Source organism: Capsicum annuum, chromosome 9, assembly GCF_002878395.1.
Source record: "Capsicum annuum cultivar UCD-10X-F1 chromosome 9, UCD10Xv1.1, whole genome shotgun sequence".
Lineage (NCBI taxonomy): Eukaryota > Viridiplantae > Streptophyta > Magnoliopsida > Solanales > Solanaceae > Capsicum > Capsicum annuum.
This window is the reverse complement of record NC_061119.1, coordinates 156665779-156685354: the sequence shown is the minus strand read 5'-3', so window position 1 is coordinate 156685354 and position 19576 is coordinate 156665779. Positions and strand designations below refer to the sequence as shown.

General features: G+C 39.7%; 1 protein-coding gene and 1 pseudogene across 1 annotated transcript; both read left to right on the top strand.

The window, feature by feature from the left end:
- The first annotated feature begins 135 nt into the window (after positions 1-135).
- LOC124885181 (preprotein translocase subunit SCY2, chloroplastic-like) lies at positions 136-5801 on the top strand. The gene is made up of 4 exons (XM_047397056.1): positions 136-403; positions 440-577; positions 5021-5542; positions 5615-5801. The coding sequence occupies exons 2-4, from the start codon at positions 514-516 to the stop codon at positions 5659-5661; spliced, it is 633 nt and encodes a 210-aa protein (XP_047253012.1). The 5' UTR covers positions 136-403; positions 440-513; the 3' UTR covers positions 5662-5801.
- Positions 5802-12232: 6431 nt separating this feature from the next.
- Positions 12233-18810, top strand: LOC107841491 (annotated as a pseudogene).
- The last annotated feature ends 766 nt before the right edge of the window (positions 18811-19576 follow it).

The window sequence follows — 19576 nt, the reverse complement described above, 5'->3', positions numbered from 1 at the left end:
AGATTTTTTTTTTCTATTGAATTTTTTGTAGTAAAATTTTAATGAAACATATTATCTACCAATTAGACATCGAAGAGGAGTGAATGTCTATCAATTATATATTAGAATTTGAAGCATCAGTAATATCTAAGTTTTGTTCATTCTTCAGAGAAAGATGAGAACAGTGTTCTCTCTACTCTTCTTCCGGAGAAGAAATAGAAATAAGAATCTCTCTGCTCTAACTGAGGAATTTTCTCTTGTAGATTAGTCTCGCCCCCTGCCCTTTTTGCTCGGTTGCTATTTAACACCTTCTTACTTCCCACAAATTACAACTTATGCAAGCTAGACTGACGTTACCTCTCGCTTCTAGAATTGAAGCTCTGTTGACTGCCAAAATTGCCATTTTCAGGGTTTTTTACCCTCTATGACATGTGAATTCCTATATTGGAAAGGTAACACGATAAGTATTGAGCAATTTTGATTTTGGACGTGAGGAGTTAAGGGTTTAGAGTACTTTTCATTCTAGTTTCTGCTATGGAGGCTGCCATTCTCAGCTCTTACAAACAGCTTTCCACAACGGCGGACCTCAGGATTCGAGGCAAGTTCTTCTTCTTCTTACGGATTTGCCATAATTATTCCATTCAACAACAACAGCAACATCATACACAGTATAATCCCACTCAGTAGGATAGGGTCTGGGGAGGGTAAAGTCGGGGAGGGTAAAGTGTACACAGTCCATACCACTACCTCGCTCAGAGTTGAGGTAGAGAGGTTGTATCCGATAGACCCTGGCTCAAAACAAAAGCAATCTAAACAAAGACATAATATAAGAACAAGAAACAATAGGTAGTATAGAAATGAGACTACCATAAGTCCTATACCAAGATCTTGCTCTTGTACTCTTTGAGGCAGTGTCTTCACATCAAAATGATTGAAAAGTATTATTTACAATTACCGTCAATGTGGTCCCTGATTTGATAGACAACAACAACAACAACAAACCCAGTGTATTCCTACCTAGTGGGGTCTGGGGTGGTAAGATGTACGCAGTCCATACCTCTACCTCTGATGAAGTAGAAAGGCTGTTTTCGATAGACCCCCAGCTCAAGACATAAGATACCACACAAACACATAGTAAAGCACAGAAGCAGATTACATAACATAAATACGGCACCCATAAGTAATATAAAACAGAGGAAAGCAGAGGAAAGCACACAGATTCGTAATAAAACATGGAACACGGAAGACAGAGTCATAACAGGAATAAAACCCCCACCAAGTAATTCCCTACACTAGCGACCCAAACTGGCCCTAATCCTCTGCCGAAATTCGCGCCCTCCAGACCTTCCTATCTAGGGTCATGTCCTCGGTGAGCTGTAACTGTTCCATGTCCCGCCTAATCACCTCTCCCCAGTACTTCTTCGGCCTACCCCTACCCCGCCTAAAACCATCCAACGCTAGCCTCTCACACCTACGGACCGGGGCATCCATGCCCTTCCTCTTCACGTGTCCGAACCATCTCAATCGTGCTTCCCGCATCTTGCACTCCACTGAAGTCACACCAACCTTCTCCCGGATAGTCTCATTCCGAACTCTATCCCCTCTAGTCAGTCCACACATCCAGCGCAACATCCGCATTTCTGCCACCTTCATTTTTTGGATGTGGGAGTTCTTAACTGGCCAACACTCCGCTCCATACAACAAGGCCGGACGGACTACCACCCTATAGAATTTGCCTTTAAGCTTGGGCGGCACCTTCTTATCACACAGCACCCCCGACGCGAGCTTCCACTTCATCCATCCCGCCCCAATACGGTGCGAGACATCCTCGTCAATCTCACCGTTACTCTGGATCACGGACCCAAGATACTTGAACTTATCCCTCTTACATACCTCCTGTGCTTCCAGCTTCACTACTACCTCATTCTCCCGCCTCACGTTATTAAACTTGCATTCCACATACTCTGTCTTGCTTCTGCTCACCCTGAACCCTTTAGACTCAAGAGTTTGCCTCCACACCTCTAATTCGTCATTCACACCCCCTCGAGTCTCATCTATCAGAACTACATCGTCTGCAAAAAGCATATACCACGGCACCTCCCCTTGAATGCGTCGCGTCAACACATCCAGCACCAACGCAAACAAAAAGGGACTAAGAGTAGATCCCTGATGCAATCCTGTCAGGACAGTGAAATGCTCTGAGTCTCCTCTCGCCGTCCTCACCTGGGTTTTCGCTCCATCGTACATATCCTTAATTACTCTGGTATATGCCAGCGGTACTCAACTCACCTCCAAGCATCTCCAAAGCACCTCCCTGGGGACTTTGTCGTATGCCTTCTCCAGATCGATAAACACCATGTGCAGATCCTTCTTTCGCTCCCTATACTGCTCCACCAACCTCCGCACCAGGTGGATTGCCTCCGTCGTCGAGCGGCCGGGCATAAATCCGAACTGGTTTTCCAAAATAGACACTATCCGTCTCAGCCTCACCTCGACCACTCTCTCCCAGATCTTCATAGAGTGACTCAATAACTTAATCCCCCTATAGTTATTGCAACTCTGAATGTCCCCCTTATTCTTATAGAGAGGGACCATGGTACTCCACCTCCATGCCTCGAGCATCTTTGCCGTCCTGAAGATTTCATTAAACAATCCAGTCAACCACCTTACACCAGCCTCTCTAACGAACTTCCAAAACTCCACCGGTATCTCATCCGGCCCCGTCGCCCTACCCCTTCGCATCCTGCGGACAGCCTGTCTAACTTCTTTTACCTTAAAACGTCTACAATAGCTAAAATCCCGACACTCCTCTGAGTGCTCCAGTTCCCCTAACACAATAGCTCTGTCCCCCTCGTCATTCAAGAGCCTATGAAAGTACGACTGCCATCTCTTCTTTATGTGGCCGTCCTCCACCAACACTCTACCGTCCTCCCCCTTAATGCACCTCACCTGATCGAGGTCACGACCCTTCCTCTCCCTAGCCTTAGCGAGTCTAAACAACTTTTTCTCCCCTCCTTTCTCCTGCAACCCTACATACAAGCTCTCAAAAGCGGCCGTCTTAGCTGCCGTGACTGCTGACTTCGCCTCCTTCCTCGCTAGCTTGTACTCTTTCCTGTTTACCCGCTTCTCCTCTTCGTCCTTACTTTCCACCAACTTAGCATACGCCCCTTTCTTAGTCCCCACTTTCTTCTCCACCTCTTCATTCCACCACCAATGCCCCCGACGGTGCCCAGCCCGGCCGCTAGAAACACCCAACACCTCACTTGCATTCTCCCTGATGCACCTTGCCGCCCTGTCCCACATACTATCCACGTCCCCCCTACACTCCCACACCCCCACTCCCGCCAACCTCTCCCCTATCTCCCACGCATTCACTGGCGTCAGGCCGCCCCACTTAATTCTCGGTCTACACTCCTTAGTCCTCCTCTTTCTATTCTTCTTTATACCAAAATCCATAACCAAGAGTCTATGCTGGGTCGAAAGATTCTCACTCGGGATGACTTTACAGTCCTTACACAACGCCCTATCCCCTTTCCTAAGCAACAAAAAGTCAATCTGAGTCCTGGCTACCGCGCTTCGAAAGGTGATCAGGTGCTCGTCCTTCTTCGGGAAGCCCGAGTTCACCACCACCAGCCCAAAGGCCCTCGTAAACTCCAGTAGGGTCGCCCCTTCGTCATTTCTCTCCCCAAAACCAAAACCACCATGCACGTCACTAAAGCCTCCCGGTAGCGCCCCGATGTACCCGTTGAAATCCCCTACTATAACAATCTTCTCCGAACTAGGCACGCCTCTCACCACCTCCTCCAAAGCCTCCCAAAACCGCATCTTCTCCTCCCCCTCCAATCCCACTTGCGGCGCATAAGCACTACACACGTTCAGGGTAAACCCCCGAACGACCAACTTAATAGTCATCAACCTATCGTTGATCCTCTTCACCTCCACTACCTGATCTCTAAGCTCTTCATCTACTAAGATGCCAACTCCATTCCTACGCCTGTCGCTCCCAGAATACCACAGCTTGTAACCATCCACATCCCTAGCCTTAGAAGACCCTACCCACTTGGTCTCTTGGACACACGCAATGTTGATCCTCCTCTTCCAACTAAGCAATGTTGCGTGTTGGCTCATTTCCAACTAAGCAAAATATGAGGAAAGTTGAACAAAGGACTAAAAAACTAGGTTAATTGGAGAATAAAATAAGTTCTTCACAGTTATAACTGGAACACACTACTGATATAAGATACGCCGGTCTTTCTCTTCAGCTTTGGTTATAAATAGATTAGGTATTACGAGTTTTTCCTGTTTAAAAAATGTTACCATTTCTTTGGTTTAATAACTTGTAAGGCCTTCTGTGTGTTCTAGAGTTGAAATGATGCATATATTTTTTTGCGAAGGTAGAATGATGCATATTTGAAGGAATGGTTCTAGATCTAGAAGGGTATATTTGGTAATTACATTAGGAATGCTCCAAGATCAGAATTTTGAAACACAACATGTACAATGTAAGTTGCAAAGCAGTTGATCTCTTTATGATCTACTCTTATTTCCAAGTTCTATTTAGTTGACATAACTTTATTTGGCTTGAGGACGTTATCCTATAAATACAATTATCAGTAAAGCACTTTTAAAAGGGGTGTAACACTACATGTACAGTGTAAATTGTGAAGCAGTTGATCTCTTCATGATCTACTCTTTTTTCCAAGTTCCATTTAGTTGACATAACTTTATTAGGCTTGAGGACGTTATACTATAAATACGATTATCAGTAAAGCATTTTTAAAAGGGGTGAAATTATGTTAATGCCGTCCTAGGAAAAGAAATTGTTTACTTATAATTTTTTGGCTATGAATTTTGCGTAATTTGGACTGGAGCAAATATATATTAAAACTCTTGCTTTTACTGTATACCTTGAGATTGTGTGCCAATCTTAACAAACCTAAAGCATATTTATTTGCTTCATCAGCCTATTACTGAAGCTCTATGTTGCTCTCGATGGTAGAAACACTTTTATGACCCTACCTTTTTTACTTTTGGTTAGCAGGAAAGTTTGCTGGATGTGATCTCCATTTCTGTAATTTGTCTTTGAACAGAACACACATTCCTCTTAAGTTAAAATTTTCTGAATCGAGTAGAAGGCACTTCTCTTTACGGAAGGGGCTGATATTCTCTATTGGAAGGAAAAAATTATCTAGCTATTTCACTCATCAACTTTCAAGCGACTATTCAAGTATCAGTGCATCAGCAGGAGAAACACTGCATTATGGACAGTCTTCATCAATGAGTGAAGATGAGGAAGTGTCACCAACATCTATAGATGCCAACAACTTTGTTTCCTTGCAGCCTAAGCAGAAGCAATTTAGAAATAGATTCTTGAACTTCGTGAGACTGGGCTCCGTCATTGATAATGCTGCTGATTCTTTTTTCAAGAGTGAGATAAGGAGAAGGCTGTTTGTGACTGCCATCTTAATTGTCATTAGTAGTATAGGATATTTCATTCCTCTTCCAGGATTTTACAGGAGGCTGATTCCACAAGATTATCTCAGTTTTGTCTCGGGATCTGTTGGTAAGTCTCTTTTTCATCTACACTGATACTGTTCTAGTTAATATAGTTCTGTTTTGAAATAAGTTGGTTTAGGTTTTTGGTTCTTCGAACTTGGTGGACGAAGTGCGGGGAAGTGGTGAAAAGATAATTTTCTTTTCTCCCATGTAATTATCAATACACTTTCCTTGAAGATCTACTTGGTGATTCCACTCCAGAACTTAAACTCTCTCTTTTCCAACTTGGGGTCAGTCCTCAGATAGCGGCGTCCATTCTTATGCAGGTCAGCTTGCTTTCACCAGATATAAATTTCTTGGAGCAGGATATCAAAATTTTGCTTACTCTTCTACTACTATTTTCTATGTTTCATAAGCGATCTTATGTGTGAAAAGAAGTTCTAGTTTCCCATGTTCTGCTTAAATAATATATTTGTTATGTCGGACCACTAGAGGGGTGGACCAGAATAGCCTTTCTCAAAAAAGTGAAAAACAAAGATCCATTTGTGGACCTACATCCCCATGTAGTATGTACTATATAATTTTCAGGTGAAAAAAATGCACAATGTTTCCATCCATGCTCCACTGGACCTTAGGATTTAGGAATTTCTGATTTATAAAAGTAGAAGAATAATGCCGAGTGAAAATGCCAAAACAATATCTAGATCTATCAAAGTGATTTCTAAAAGAGATTTTAGGAATCTTGGAGATGGAAACCTATAATAAAGGAGAGGATATTATCTAAGTTGGAGATAAGAGAAAATCATAGCTAAACATTGTTCTGTTCAAAATAATCAGTAAAGGTATTTGAACAACAATAGTAATCATAATTCATACCTAGTGACTGTCTCATTGCAAAAGTACCTTAAGCGTTCTTCCAACATCATTTCTTTTTTATTCATCTTTGTCAATTTGTTTAGTCCATTCTAATGCAGAGTTTTATCTTCCTCAAAAATAAAAAGAGTTCTTTTAAAGGATTTTTATAGCGGTGGAATAGAATGTGTTTGCTGTTTAGTTGATTAAGACAGTTGCTGAATGAGCAAGTGATTCATGTGTCCTTCTGGTTTGAGAGACCAAGGCATAAATATATTGGATTCGTGTTTCTGTTGCATAATGCCTCAATTTTGTGCTAAACTAGTGCATGCCAACTTTCCTGTTCAAGTATTATGTCAAGTTCTTCCTTCTTTAGTGAAGCTGAGAAAAGAGGGTTTAAACGGGCATGAGAAGATCAAGAATTATATGTATGTCTAGTTTTTCATCTCAATCAGTGAGATGGGTTGTTCCTTGACTTTGGTGGTCAATTTCTTTGTTTTATCATTGCAAACTTGCACAAGCTTATGAAACTTTGGATCTATTTTAGATGGTGGATCTCGTTTGGTTTTGCAATTTTGGAGGCACTTATTCTCTCTTATTACTCACGTCCATATTCGATATATGCTGCCAATCATAGGTAAGTATAAATTTTTCATGTAATAGTCAAAGTTGTGCATGCATTTGCTATTTTCATTTTCATTCTGCACAAAAGGTCACTTTATTTTTACTGTGTAATGCGGGAGTTTCTTTCCAGTAAAATTTTATTTCTTAAAATACATCATTCTAACTCCATTTCTTTCGTGCAAAGTACCTTTAGGTTGTCTATCTTTCTATCCCAGCTTGGGAAACTTAAATGACCTTTGGAAATTATCAGAATTGTTTCTCAATATTCTCCTAATTTGGAAAAGAGAAGCGTGTACTATTCTTGTTGTCAATTTATTTTAGTCGATCTGTTACTTGAAGCACATTGTTCAAGGTAAAAATTGGCAGTTATATTATTGAAAAGTTTGAAAATGTTTAGAAGCACAGTAAGGCAGGAAGTTGTAAATTCCTTGTTTTCAATTCCATCCCATATTACCATTCTGAAATGCCGTCAATGTCTTCTTTTAAAGTCTGAACATTTGTCCTTGGCTCAATTAAAAAAAGAGCAAGGCAAGGGCTTGAAAATTTCCTATGGTTGTATACCTATCTTCTTCCTTGTTATTATGTTTGAATCTTGATATAAATCATTCTGAAATGCTGTCAATGTCTTCTTTTAAAGTCTGAACATTTGTCCTTGGCTCAATTAAAAAAGAGCAAGGCAAGTATACCTACCTTCTTCCTTGTTATTATGTTTGAATCTTGATATAAATCATTAAGAAGGAATGTCTTATGATTTAAAAAAGGTAGATTGGGTTGTGGTTAATTTGGTACGCGGAAATTGCTCTATGGAAATTGCATGTGGTGGTCAAAACCAACGAATTGAATCTAGCATAATGAATGGGATACTCTGATTGCTGCAATTCTGGTATATTCAGGATACCCCCCTGTTGTATCTATCAGAAGTAGGTAATAGCTTTGCAACATTTGTTTTTTTGACCATTTCTTAACATAAATTTTCATTAACTTTTAATTGTTTCGACACTCTTTTTATATTTTGTTTAATCGGATGAGCAATAGTCCTTGGCGATTGTGGAATTTCTGAAGCTTGAAGCTTCATCCAAAGCTCTCTTAGTGCCGGTTTTAAGTAGATGAAAATCTATCTTTTACTGATGAAAAAAGAGAGGAAATATTGGTGTTTGGAGTATTCAGAAAATCAAACTTCCATGTTGAAATCTTTTTTGTGTGTGTGAGAGTTGAAGAAAAATTCCAGAGCCTTTTCAATTAGCTATTGGGGTTTTTGTGATGCAAAATGCTTCTCTGTATAAAGGCATTCAGTATAATAGCATTGAACTGTTCTTGTTCCACATTCTCAAAAAGCATTTTTCATGTTCCATGATAAATTTAATGCGGATCATCTTTCATAGTTGAGACTTGAGAGGGTTTCTAAAGAATTGTTCCTCATCCCCAGATGTTTAGGTCAAAATTTCTTCTCATGTTGCTTACGTATTGTTTTCATAATGTTGACCGAAATTAGTACTGCTCTGAGTGACCTTCATTTTACTGCAGGGTTAAGCATGTATTGATGACTACGTCCCTTTTAGTTTATAGTGCAATGACTATGTCATGGATTTGCGACAAAATAACAGTCTGGATTTGGTATCTATTTCCTTAGCTGCTTCTTTCTGTATCTTTTTTTCCTTCCTTTTTTGTTTATTTTTTAGGTTTCTAATTCTGCTTGTTTTTAAGCATTTTGATGTTTTTCTGTTAGAGATGAGGTTCCCTTGACCCCCCCCCCCCCCCCCCCCCCCCCCCCCCCCTTAAAATAAGAAAAGGAGGATGGAAATGGATTTGCATAGGAAAGAGTTCAGAAAATAGGTCAACAACCTTTTGAATTTGTCAATTGTGTTTAAACTTTAGTTTAGGGGAAGTGGAATGTGTTTTTGTGAAAAGAAAACTAGGTCCATGTCGAATGAGCTGGCAGATTGAGGCAAAATCTGCTCCACAGTGACCGGCGGATTTGATTGAAATCTGCTCCACAAATCAGCTAGTAGATTTGATTGTAATCAGCTCCTGTAAATATGGGATAGCATGTATCTTAGGAAAATAGATTAGTTGTTATTTTAGGAAATAGATTAGGGGAAATCCCAAGAATCAGGGATTGATTAGTTTATTCTAATCTTACTTTTCTCTTATAAATACTGTACAATTCTATGAATAAAAAATGTGCTTTGCTAGTATCTAAACTTTCATGGTATTAGAGCGGGACGTTTTTCCCTAGTATCACATGGAAAAAATAGCTTTCCAAGGAGATCGTCTTTCTGGAACATCAAAAGAAGACAAAAGTTCTTCTCTAGAAGTTTTTACAGAAAATATGATGACTCAAGGAGGCAATGCTTCTCACATGTCCTTCCAGTTAGCTTCTCATCGATTAAACGGAAAAAACTACCTGGAATAGGCACAGTTCGTAGATTTGGTTCAGAATGGCGATAACATAGATTTGGTTTAGAATGGCGATAAAACACTGAATGATCTGTTCCACTACGAATCATGCCAAACTCCTGAATCATTATGCTAAACTTTTCGAACCAGGCTCGAGGGGACTGTTTTAAACTATAGAGTGACTTGCGCAATCGACATACAAGGCAACTAGACTCCTCTGAGCAACAAAACCAGGTGGTTGCTCCATATAGACTTCTTCCTCAAGATCACCATGCAGAAAAATATTCTTAATGTCCAACTAATAAAGAGGCCAATGACGAACGACAGTCATAGAGAGAAAAGGACGGACTGATGCTATTTTAGCCACGGGAGAGAGTGTCACTATAATCGAGCCCAAATATCTGTGTGTATCCTTTGGCAACAAAGCGAGCTTTCAGCGGATCAACCTGACCATCTGGACCAACTTTGACTGTATAAACTCAACGGTAACCAACAGTAGATTTACTTGCAGGAAGGGAAACAAGCTCTGAAGTACCACTAGTATGTAAAGTAGACATTTAATCAATCATAGCCTGTTTCTATCCTGAATGGGAAAGTGCTTCACCTGTAGTCTTAGGGATAGAAATAGAGGACAAAGATGATACAAAAGCATAATGGGGTGATGACTAATGATGATAACTCAAGAAAGTATAATGTGGGTTAGCATTACGAGTGGATCTTATAGCTTTTTGAAGTGCAACTGATTGGCTAGAAGGAGGCAGGTCCGCAGTAGGGGAAGCATTAAGCGCATGACATGAATCATCTGGGACTGATGCTGGACGTGGGCGGCGGTGATAAGTCAAAAGTGGTGGCACTGTAGCTGGAGATAAAGAAGTAACCATAGATTCCTCAAAGATTGGTGTGGGTAAGACCGGAGGTATGGGTAAAAACTCAGAGATATTAAGATGATCAAAAGATATATAGTAAGGTTGAGATTCAAAGAGTGTGACATCATCGAACATAAGGTAGCGACCCAGATCAGGTGAATAACATCGATACCCTTTTTGAACTCGAGAGTAATCAAGGAAGACACATTTGAGAGCATAAGGGGCTAATTTATCTTTTCTTGGGGCCAAGTTATGAACAAAACATGTGCTCCTAAAAATACGAGGGGGGATAGAGTAGAAATGTGACTGAGGAAATAGTATGGGATGGGGAACCTGATTCTGATTCTGGATCAAAGATGATGGCATTCTATTAATGAGATAGCAAGATGTGAGGACTGCATTGCCCAAAAAATGCAGCGGAGCATGAGATTCAATGAGAAGAGTGCGGGCAGTCTCAATGAGATGCCTATTTATCCTTTCTGCTATACTGTTCTGCTGAGGGGTGTATGGACATGATGTCTGGTGAATGATTCCTTGATGATTCATGACATGATGTCTGGTGAATGATTCCTTGAGGAGTCATAAACTCCTGAAACTGGGAGGATAAGTATTCTAAGGCATGATCACTACGAAAAGCACGAATAGAAACACCAAATTGATTTTGTATTTTAGCACAAAAACCTTTGAATATAGAGAATAATTCGGAACGATCTTTCATCAAGTAAACCCAAGTACATCTTGAAAAATCATCGATGAAAGTAACTAAGTAACGAAATCCGAAGGGTGAACTAACTCTACTAGGACACCAAATATCAGAATGAACTAATGAGAAAATAAACTCTGAGTGACTCTCAATACTACATGAAAATATAGCACGGGTGTGTTTCCCAAGTTGACACGACTCACAATCTAATGTGGATAGACTAAAACTAGGCACCATCTTTTGTAGCTTGGATAGACTCGGATGTCCTAAACATTTGTGAATAAGGTCGGGAGGATCTATAGCGGAGCATGCTGTGAAGGAATTTGAAGAGGTGAGATGGTAAAGGCCCTGTGATTCATGTCCTATGCTAATTGTCTGTCCCATTTTACGGTCCTGCATTAGAAAGAATCATAAAAAAAAGTTATACTACAATCAAGGGCACGCGTCAAACGTCTAATAGATGCAAGATTAAAAGGACAACTAGGGACATAAAAAACAGAGTAGGGTTTGGCTTGTCCAACTCCTTTTTGCTCTGTTCAAATTCCATTAGCTAAAGTAATAGCAAGAAGAGATTGTGAATAAATAATATCAGGCAGAAGTGATTTGTCACAAAAAATATGGTCAGAAGCACTTGAGTCCATAACCCATGATCCAAAGGTAGGAGATTGTGCAGTTAAGGCCATTGGTAGAAATATATGCTTACTTGCTTGATACTGAAGATACTCATTATATTCTTTGTCAGATAAAATATACCCGTTGATCACCTGTGGTGTTAGACTGAGTAATATGAGCATTTTTAGGTGCTCGACCATGCAAAGAATAACATATTCTACGATTATGTCCAAGCCTATTACAATAACTACACTTAGGTCGAGAATAGCATACGTCACGAGTATGTCCAAACCTTTTACAGTATCTACACCTAGGTCGAGATCTTCCAAATCGACCTTCCCCTTGTTGATTCTTCATAAACTCTGACATCTGAGTTTATGATATCCTCAGTAAGATTCAGATTTAATCTTGAAAAAGAAATATTGTCGGAATTTGGCCGGGAAAAAGAAAAGTCACCGGATATAAGATCTGATGTCCGGAAGGTGCTCGGAATCGAAAAATAATCATATGAGCGGCCTCGAAATGAATAAGCGAGGCTACTAAAAAAAAAAACTGCCGGAATTTAGGTTCCGACAATCGGAATCTTGAAAGACTTGTCAGAATCAAGAAAAAACTATCGGTACAACCTTGTAATGAAGTGGGGACCTAGCTAGAAAAGAAACCTGGCCGGAATAAACCTCACGCGCCGGCGCGTGACACGCAGATGAACCTTCCGGCGGTGCGTGAATCGCCGGAGATGAGATGCGGTCGCTGGGGTTCGCTCGCCTGAGCGTTTCGCACCTCGTGGTAGTGTTGGTTTTCGCACACAACACTTGTAAAATAGACGAGGGCTCAAACTAGACTTGACAGTCACTGGAAATCGAAGCACAGGGACTGACTTATTGAGTTTTCTTCCTCACCAAACTTGCGCTGATACCATGTGAGAAATAATGGAGTAAAAATATTATTGAATTGCATGCTTACATAATTACATTGACACCCTATTTATAGACACTACATTACAATCGTTTTCTAAGTAGGATTTTGTATACTATTCCTATTCCTATTCATATTCATATTCTAACAAATACTGTACAATTCTATGAATAAAAAATATACTTTTGCAGTATCTAAACTTTCAGAATGTCTGGACATAAGGAATAGTAAACTAGTGACATGATGACTCTTGTTATCGCTGATGAAAGAAGTATCACTGGCTGTTGAAGTTGTATGGCATACATTTGGTGTTCCTATTATAATTTCTCTGGTTAAATCTGAGACTATAACCAAGGGTGTGGCCTAGTGGTCAATGAAGTGGGTTGAGAACATGAAGTCTCAGGTCCAAATCCCAGCAGAGACAAAAAAGACATAAGGTGATTTTTCCCATCCGTCCTAGCCCTGGTGGATAGAGTTACTTGATATCCGTTGCTGGTGGAGGTGGCAGGTATCCCGTAGATTTAGTCGAGGTGTCCTCAAGTTGGCCCGGACACCATGGCTATCCAAAAAAAATGAGAACTGTAGAAGTTTGAAGAATTATGTAATTGACTGAAATTGGCTGACCTCAACTAATTTGGCGTAGACTTGGTTGATCTACTGATGTATTTGAGGAATTATGTAATGGACTGAAATTAGCCGACCCCAATTAATGCGGTAGTGAGACTTAGTCCATTGATTAATGTGAGTCATATCCGAATGAAATTAAATTTGGTTTATTCTTCCTTTTCTGTTTCCTTGCTCTTACTATTTCATGTTGTTGACAACTACTGGTTGGTTCAGGTTAAGGATCAACTTTGATTATTTGTGTGGGCATTTTGACTGGCTACATAAATGTTAACTCAAATAGCAGGTGGATTAAAAATGTGACTGTAGTTTCTTAATTCTTTTTGATTATTGTACTCTATTGGCAAGGATGAAGGGGAGCCTTGGAGTAACTGGTAAAGTTGCTGCCATGTGACCAGGAGGTCACGGGTTCAAGCCTTGGAAACAGCCTCTAGTAGAAATGCAAGGTAAGGCTGCGTACGATACACCCTTGTGGTGGGGCCCTTCCCCGGACACCGCGCATAGCGGTAGCTTTAGTGCACCGGGCTGCCCATTTTTATTGGCAAGGATATCAGGATGTTATATATGTAAATTGATTCTTTCTTCTGTCCCAAGCCCATTTTAAAGTTGGGGTGGAGTTTGGTAATGATCTGAGAAATAGTTAGAAGTACATAACAATATAATTTGATAAAAGGATTGAATAGTTCAATCCCTCTGAATTCTTGATTAAAGTTTCCCTTTATCCTTAACATACACAGGTAGTAGCAGGAGTTGGTAGCCTTATGTACTTGCGGTACTAGGTGTTTTTACTCTTGTTACAATGTGGGCTGTCGTCGTGAGTGAAGGATGCCGAAAAGTTAAGCTGCAGTATTATGGTTTTAAAGTTGCTTCTGCTGCGAGGTGACTTGAATCCTGAAGTGCTGTTGATTTGCATTTTCTTTTGTTGGAATCCAGATTTTATGTGGTTGACTAATGTGAAAACGCCATAGGCTTAGTTACATGTATCTTAATGCTTCTGTTAAGTTTTTTACTAGCTAAGATTTCTGGGGAACTTATATAACATTATTTGGGTAATAATGGGAACTTAAATTAAGAACTAGCCAGTACTATAGTTAAATTACTACTGGCTATAACTGGAGCTGTATGTAGAGTGGAAATTACTTATCAAGGAATAATTGAGTAGCTCATATCAGTGACTAGTATAAATGCATCTAAACTTCCCATAATTTTTGTACTCCTCTCAATCAAAGATTTCATGTGCATTCAATACTGAATTAACTGCTTTCTCTTGCATGCCTGATCATGTCTAAGTGGGTGCGACTGATAAGAGGATGTTAATGTACACCATCATATTTGGATGCACAAGCCATGTACTTCACCCCCCAAATGGAAGAAGTTTGTGGCTGTGCTTGAGTTTGTAGTCTTGTAGGACAACATGTTTGGCTTTTGCCTGCCATGTAAGTATGGATATGTTCACACATGCGCGTGGGCGCACACACACATACTTGTATGCACATTCATGCATACAAAAAGAAACTCTGCAGCTGTGACTTGTGAGACCCTGAATAGTTTAGTTGGAATCAAATTTGTTATTTGGCTTGGGAGTTGGTTACGACTTAAATCTGTACTACCTAGGAATATAGAAGCCAGTTGTCATACAATTTAGTTCTTTCACATACAGAGATATATTGTATTCATTTGGTAATGGTGTATCATATATTGTCATCTGATTAAGTTATTCATCTTGAGCAGAAAAGATTCTCCAGTTCCAGAGGTGGAGCCCTATATACCATTCAACATAAATCCCGCAGGAATGCAGCCTATCCTTGTTACCTCTTATCTGTTGGCACTTCCCGGCATCCTTGCAAGGTCACTTTATGTTCAATTGAATTACATTAAAGTCACACCACTACTTTGGTGGTTCTTGACAAAATTCTTTGGGAGTAGAATCTTACCTATATTAGTGGTTTGGAGCCAATACTCTATAAGAGCTTAAGTTGGCATCAGTTTTTTGAGATTTTTCTGTTACAGGTTTCTGACACATACTTCCTTTGGCAGTCTTCTTGGTTCAAGGTTTTGGGAACACGTCAGACATTTTGAATCCCGACACTTCTCATGGGGCAGATCCGTGGGTTTACTATACAGTTTATGCTTTCTTTGTCTTCCTCTTTAACATATTTGACATTGTAAGTTCCCATTACTTAGCGTGCGGAAAGTAGATTTTAAAATGTTACATGCGGACATTCTTTTTCACTTGAAGATAACTCTTTAATTGGAGTGAGTAGAACATCAACAGAATCAATTCAATACACTAGGTCCTTTTTAACAAGAATGTTTCTGGACTTAAAAAGTTTCTACGCTGTTCCTTGGATTGAAGCACTCCAGTCATCAGAGGAACCCAAAATACCAGTTGGTCTAATAAAGGTGAAAGAATAAGTAAAAGATACCGAGACTTTCGCTTGTAATGTTCAGGGCAGATGTTGGAAATAGAAATTGAAATCAACCTTTTAAAGTTATTATTAGGTAGTCAGGAGGTCAAAAAAGAATACACCAGATAAGTTTGAGTCTTGTCTGAATAAAAGTAGGGGAAGAAACAGAGGTCATTTGAGAAAGATGATGTCACGTAAAAAGTTAATGAAAATTGATTCTATGATTTCAATCTCATATCAATTTTTGTGTTATGTCACTTGAAGAAAGAAAAGATTTTGAAAGGTTTTCAGGGATATTCTCTCTTGCTCAATTTTACTTAATGTTAAACTTGTAACCAGGCCAACATGCCAAAAGAAATTGCTGATTACTTAAACAAGATAGGTGCTAGAATTCCCAGCATAAAGCCTGGAAAAGCCACAATTGCATATTTGACAAAGATCCAAGCTTCAACACGGTTTTGGGGTATATATCTCTTCCCTCTCTCTCTCTCTCTCTCTTTGTGCGATTCACTTACAGATGATACCTTTCTTTTTTATTTTATTTGATTGTTGTGCAGGTGGGCTGTTATTCAGTGTTTTGGCCACCACATCTACCGTTCTAGATTGCTATTTGCGTCGCATCAATGAAGGTTATACAATAGGATTGACATCAGTGCTAATAATTGTAAGTTCATGGTTTTCAGACCTGCATAGTTTTTTTCTGAGCACAAACAGATCCCCCTTCCCCCATGCCAATAGGCTCTCAAACCCTAAGGTAAAGGGAAAAAAGAGGAACAAAAAGAATGTAATGTGGATACCTTAACTTAATCTGTTTGACATCAGTACTAGCAATGGTAAGTTCGTGGTTTTTTAGGCATGAATATTTTCTTGTAGAACAAATCTCCCTCCCTCCCTTCAATAGGCTCTCAAACCCCAGAAAGAGGGTGATGTGGGTGCCTTTACTTGATATGTTTCAAGCCGATTTAATTATCAAATATCTTCTTGGTTCTACACATCTTAATCTATTGGAGAGCTGATTAAGAAGAAAAATGGCTTCTGTTATCTTTTAATGGTATTCCATATTCTCTTTTAGGCAACCAATAAGAAGATTGTTTCTGCAATTGTCCAGCAGGGGCATAAACCTACTGTTGGATTGCTCTATTAAGAGAATAAAATCTATATTAAGTCAGTTGGAAGTTTTTCCAATGTTGCACCCCAAGTCCCTCGGTCCTTTTAACACGACTAGTACTCCGTGAAATTATCCTGAGTCAACTGTGAAACAATTGTCCTCCAAACAGCTCCTTAGCCCTATTTTGACCCTCCACGATACCATATACATGTGGTATGAATTCAACTCCTCAAACAGTAATTGCTCTATACCATCTGGGCTATCTAGGATCGTATCACTGTCAATCTCCTTGCCTTGTTAATTCCTTCTAAGAGGAGTGTTCTTGCAGTTATCTGCTCTATATTTTGATATATATGCAGAATGTTCCTGTAGTTATTTGCTCTATATTCTGGTATACATGCATCATCTTGTGAAGCTATATTGTAAATAGCAGGGAATTCATTCCCTCATCTTGTAGAGGGTTGTGACCTCGCATCAAGCCAAAATTTAATCCTCTATCAGTTGCAATGTCATAAAGCAATATATTTTTATTGAGGGGTTGATTGGTAGATTGTTATATGTTTTGACAAGGCAAATTTGAAACTTTACATCTGTTTCAAAGTACTAAAAGTAGTGGCAAACATGGCTCAACGGTAATGAGAGGTAATTCACATGATTTTTGAGTCCAGGATAAGGGGATCTATTCCACATAGCAAAGGAAGTAAGTGCAACTGAAACCACAAGGAGGTAATATGCAATTTTTTAATTGAAGAAGTAAGGTGATTGTATTAATAACAAAAGCATTAAGCAGATGAAACAGCTTAAGCATTAAGCAAAGATTACAAATTAGAGGATGAAACAGCTCCAAGCTAAGAGGCAAAAAATAGAGACTATCATAAGGACAAATTAGAGGATGAAACAGCTCCAAGCTGAGTGGCAAAAAATAAAGACTCTCATAAGGCTAAGGAGGAGGAGCTGATGAAATCCTCAAGAAGATCAGCATTGTACACAGGAGTAAGGTTAGATGAACAAATGAGAGAAACCAAACTTCTAGCTTTGAGCAAATGACCGACAGCTGAGATGCCATCAAAGCACCTTCGATTCCTTTCAATCTGTTAAGAAGTCCCATATCGGAAAAGGGATGGGCAATTGGTGGGCAATTGGTCTCCATATGTGGACTTGGAGAATCCTCCTCTCATAAGCTAGCCTTTGAGGTTGAGTTAGGTCCAAGATCCATGCCCATCCCAATTCTTTGTTCACCAATGTTGGACCCCATATTATATTGTCCACACTCCAGTTAACAAGGTCTGGGCGTAACTCAACCTCAAAGGCTAGCTCATGACGGGGTGATTGTCCAAGTTCATATAAGGAGACCCAATTGTCCATCCCGTTTCCAATGTGGGACTTCTTAACACTCCCCAGCATGCCCAAACCTTATTAAGTTTTGCGTGGACTATATATATGGGGGTCCAACAGTAAACAATGAATTGGGATGGGCATGGATCTTGGGCCTAACTCAACCTCAAAGGCTAGCTTATGAGGGGAGGATTGCCCTAGCCTTATAAAGAATCCACCCATCTCATTAACCACCAACATGAGACTTTTCTTCATTCTTAATACAATCCATAGGCACCACAAAATAGTCAGGAACCATAGACCAGATTCTCTTGATGGGCTCCTCAACTTTCCAATGACTCCAGCTATGAGAGGCTTCCCTAGCACTACTGGGCATAGTCCAATGTAGTTCAAACAGAGAAAAAAGGGACCATAAATCTACTGCAATAGGGCAGTGAAGAAATATAAGTGGCTGACTGTTTCAGCAATATAGAGACACATAACATCTGTTAGCTAGCTGAAACTTCTTCCTCATGAGATTGTCTTGTGTTAAACAACCATTATTGAGAGCTATCCAGTTGAAAATATTAAGTCTTGGGGGCAGTTTGGTCTTCCATAGAAGGCAGAGTTTTTCAGGTAGAGAACAAGCTCAGATTCAAAGATAAATAGTTTTCCTGAAGTTGTCTGGTAATATTTTAACATGGTAGAAATCACTACTATTGTACTCCCGGGAAGTAGTAGAATGGTCATTGCCATTCAGATGTCATACTGAAATATTTCTTCTTCCTGCTTTCTGCTTTGCAGGTGGGTTCAATTATTTAACTTAGAAGATCGTATCAAGCAAATAATGTAATGCCAAGTCTAAGTAAAGCTTTGAAGCGTTATGGTGTATGAGATTGGAGGATGGCTGTATTCGAGGTATGTATCTGCTGTGTCATCAAGGTATATATCTACTGTGTCATACTTAGTACATGGTCTGTACTATAAGGCTTACTTCGTGTTTGTGCAGTAAACGGGATTCAGTTCTTTGCTTGCATCATTGCTGCTGAGAATCTTTTGCACAGTCTAGGATATTCTCGCGTGAAATATTAACTACCAGTCAAACTTTTAAAACTTGGAAGATCAAAGATGTTGCGATCAGCCAACTCCTCCCAGTCAAGATACATTTTCCATATGTAGCAAGTAAAATAGCCTATCCTTTGGCTGAAACAGTAAACCATCTTATCCTTCTTCCTTTTGTTTTTCTGTCGCACTAGAGTTGTGGATAATGAGTTCTTGCAGGATGTTTATTAACTGCATAACAATATTAGTTCAATGACGCATGAAAGAGAAAACCTTCAACCCACTCGCTTCACAAATTAGTTAGACATCTATATGCAATATTTGAAATTTTCCCGATGACAACACGATTCATCTGCTTCCTGAATTGTGTTTCCAGGATACAGGATGATTAGCAGGCTATAGACTGGCCTCTGCTGCAAATAACTGAATTTAAACAAAGACAAGCATGACAGCGAGGGTTTATCGATTTGTTCACAAAGCATCATTTGGCTTTCTTAATTCCAATGTCCACACAAAGTCTGAGCATGAATATAGTTCAAGATATGTGCAGAATTAGCGTGTTCACGATGTATATAATTAATTTTGCTTAAAAAAGATACTGTAGATGCCAAGATAT